At 51.1% G+C, this 2,822-nt stretch overlaps 2 protein-coding genes across 2 annotated transcripts; both read left to right on the top strand.

Annotated features, from left to right (window-relative positions):
• Positions 1 to 98: 98 nt before the first annotated feature.
• Positions 99 to 1,442, top strand: LOC140470935 (histone H1-like). The gene has a single exon (XM_072566865.1). The coding sequence runs from the start codon at positions 126 to 128 to the stop codon at positions 783 to 785; it is 660 nt and encodes a 219-aa protein (XP_072422966.1). The 5' UTR covers positions 99 to 125; the 3' UTR covers positions 786 to 1,442.
• Positions 1,443 to 1,790: 348 nt separating this feature from the next.
• Positions 1,791 to 2,201, top strand: LOC140470617 (histone H3). Its single transcript, XM_072566664.1, has one exon. The coding sequence runs from the start codon at positions 1,791 to 1,793 to the stop codon at positions 2,199 to 2,201; it is 411 nt and encodes a 136-aa protein (XP_072422765.1).
• The last annotated feature ends 621 nt before the right edge of the window (positions 2,202 to 2,822 follow it).

Here is a 2,822-nt window from a genome sequence, read left to right as displayed (position 1 = left end):
TGACGGCAGGTTGTCCCTGCGCCGTCCGCTCGCTGCCTTGAAGTTGCTCAGTGCCGCCGCCAGCAGCTTCATTGCTGACCCGATTGAGACTGACTCAGAGAGAGATTCAGCGCAGAGTTCTCAACATGAGCGACAGTGCAGCCGCCGAAACGGCTCCTCCAGCCTCCGCTCCCACCAAAGAAAAGGCTCCCAAGAAGAAGGCGGCGGCTCCCAGGAAAAAAACACCCGGTCCCGGGTTGGGAGAGCTGATTCTGAAGGTTGTCGGGGATATCAAGGATCGCAAAGGGGCGTCTCTGTCCGCTGTAAAGAAGGGGCTGGAGAGAAGCGGGATCGATGTGGGAAAGCGAAATGCACAGATCAAGATGAGTATCAGGAGGTGCCTGGCGAACGGCTCCCTTGTTCTGGTCAAGGGCCAGGGCGTCTCCGGCTCCTTCAAACTCCCAAAGAATCCAGTCAAGGCAAAAGCGGGAAAGAAGGCGGGAACATCAGCGGCCGCCAAGAAACCGGCCGTGAAGAAATCACCGGCCAAGAAGGTGACAGCAAAGAAATCCCAGGCCAAGAAAGCGACAGGCAAGAAATCCCAGGCCAAGAAATCCCCAGCCAAGAAAGCGAGCGGCAAGAAGACGGCATCGCCAAAGAAAGCGGTGAGCAAAGCAGCGCCAAAGAAACGGACCCCCGTGAAGAATGTGAAAAAGACCAAGGGCCCTAAAGCCCCCAAACCCATCAGCAAATCGGCTAAAGGCAAGGCCAAGCCCAAAGCGACCAAGACAGCAGCAAAGAAATGAACCAGTCAGTGTAACATATAACCATCTGAACCCAAAGGCTCTTATCAGAGCCACCCACATCTCTCAGGAAAGAGCTGAGCCCAGATCCAATGTTCCCCGTCCCCTCCCTTAGATATTTGAGTGATCTGAATCACTCAAATACACACACGCGCCATGGTTCACGAAAGCGGAGACCTGTGAATGGGGAAGGTATCATAAAGGGAGGGTTTATTGATCCTCCATCTGGTTATTTCACTTCGCGACTTAGAACCCTACCGAGTCACGAATGGGACGCATTGTGGTATTTTTATTTCATTGACACGTTCAGGAATGTAACTTTGTTCAGTTTTGATTCTGAGACCCTGCGGATGTTTTCATGGCGTGTTCCTTCCATCTGGCTGTTACAGACAGTTCAGGCAGCAATTCCACATTGTCTTCGGGCTAATTACAATCTGGGGGTAATAAAAAATAACAGATAAAGTGAGATTCTGTCCTTTTATCGGTGTACACTGCATTAGCTTTTAAGATGTTTAAATTGGCGGGGTTGTTTCGATTGCTTCACGGCGGGTAAACGTTCGGTTGTTCAGTTTGTCTGGGCTGTCTTAAACCCCAGCCTTTCCTCCTGCCTGTAACGGACAGATCAGACAATGATCCCGCCTCCTGTACCCGCTGACTGCTAACGAGGTTTTAAAAAGTTGCTATAAAATAGTAAATTTTATCTTAGTTGCAGACGGATGGTGTTTTTGAGTTTTAATGGTTACTTTAATCTCAAGGTTTGTGAGGGTGAATTCGGCGGGTATTTTCAAACTGACCAACTGTCATTTCACGTTACCCAATCAGCCTCCAACAATTCTTTTCCTGCCCTTTTCTGTTCCTTCCGGAGCTGTTTCGCTGTGGGTTGAGGGACAGGGCTGTATCCAATCCCAGCTCTAGGGCGGGCTCTCCGTTCCCTTAAACAGGCAGCACCGCAGCAGCCTCAGCATTGACAGCAGCAGCCTGTGTGTGTGTTACAGAGAGTTGGAGAGAATGGCCCGAACCAAGCAGACAGCGCGCAAATCCACCGGAGGGAAAGCTCCCCGCAAGCAGCTGGCGACCAAAGCGGCCCGCAAGAGCGCTCCGGCCACGGGCGGAGTGAAGAAGCCTCATCGCTACAGGCCCGGCACGGTGGCTCTGCGGGAGATCCGCCGCTACCAGAAATCCACCGAGCTGCTGATCCGCAAACTGCCCTTCCAGCGGCTGGTGCGAGAGATCGCTCAGGACTTCAAGACCGACCTGCGCTTCCAGAGCTCGGCGGTGATGGCCCTGCAGGAGGCCAGCGAGGCTTACCTGGTGGGACTGTTTGAGGACACCAACCTGTGCGCCATCCACGCCAAGCGGGTCACCATCATGCCCAAAGACATCCAGCTGGCCCGCCGGATCCGCGGGGAGCGCGCCTAAACGGAGCCTGGCCGGCCCTGCACATTCACCCCGAGAGAGAGAGAAACACAACGGCTCTTTTCAGAGCCACTAAACCATCCAGAGAGAGCGGGAAACGATCGCAGTCGTTGAAACGTCGCTTTGAACAATATTAAACAGTGATACATTTCAGGGGAGTTAGTTGAAGACACAGATCGCCCAAGCGGCAGTGATTAGAATATACGCTGCTGTGAATGTTATGTAACTTTCACATGCTTCATAATAGTAGTTCAGTATTAATTCCGGATTAAATCCTCTGTCTCCCTTGGTGTTCCCACCAGCTGTAACTATATGATCATTGCTGAGGAAGCTGGCGGGAAAACATGGCGCCAAATCATCAACCGTTTTCTTTCAAATGTGAAAATCCTGCCGAAATGTAGATCAGAGAAGGGAAAACAATGCATTCGTATTTAGTCATTAATTTACAATTTTTCTTTCGGGGAATGAGTCTAGAAGCTATTTGAAGGATTCGAGATTGTCTTCAGAGGGAATGAACACTCTCATTCAGCCCTGTGAGGATTTCATGAACGTTCTTCGCCGTGAGCGCATTAATAACGAACCTTTAGGTATTATTTTAATATCGTGCTCCCTTATTGCAAAAGC

This window comes from Chiloscyllium punctatum, chromosome 52 (genome assembly GCF_047496795.1).
Source record: "Chiloscyllium punctatum isolate Juve2018m chromosome 52, sChiPun1.3, whole genome shotgun sequence".
NCBI classification, from domain to species: domain Eukaryota; kingdom Metazoa; phylum Chordata; class Chondrichthyes; order Orectolobiformes; family Hemiscylliidae; genus Chiloscyllium; species Chiloscyllium punctatum.
The sequence above is the reverse complement of the archived record's forward strand: the minus strand, read 5'-3'. Positions and strand labels throughout refer to the sequence as shown.

Excerpts from the sequence above, each read along its gene's own strand:
- LOC140470617 (XM_072566664.1), top strand. The coding sequence starts at position 1,791 with ATGGCCCGAACCAAGCAGACAGCGCGCAAATCCACCGGAGGGAAAGCT.
- LOC140470935 (XM_072566865.1), top strand. The coding sequence starts at position 126 with ATGAGCGACAGTGCAGCCGCCGAAACGGCTCCTCCAGCCTCCGCTCCC.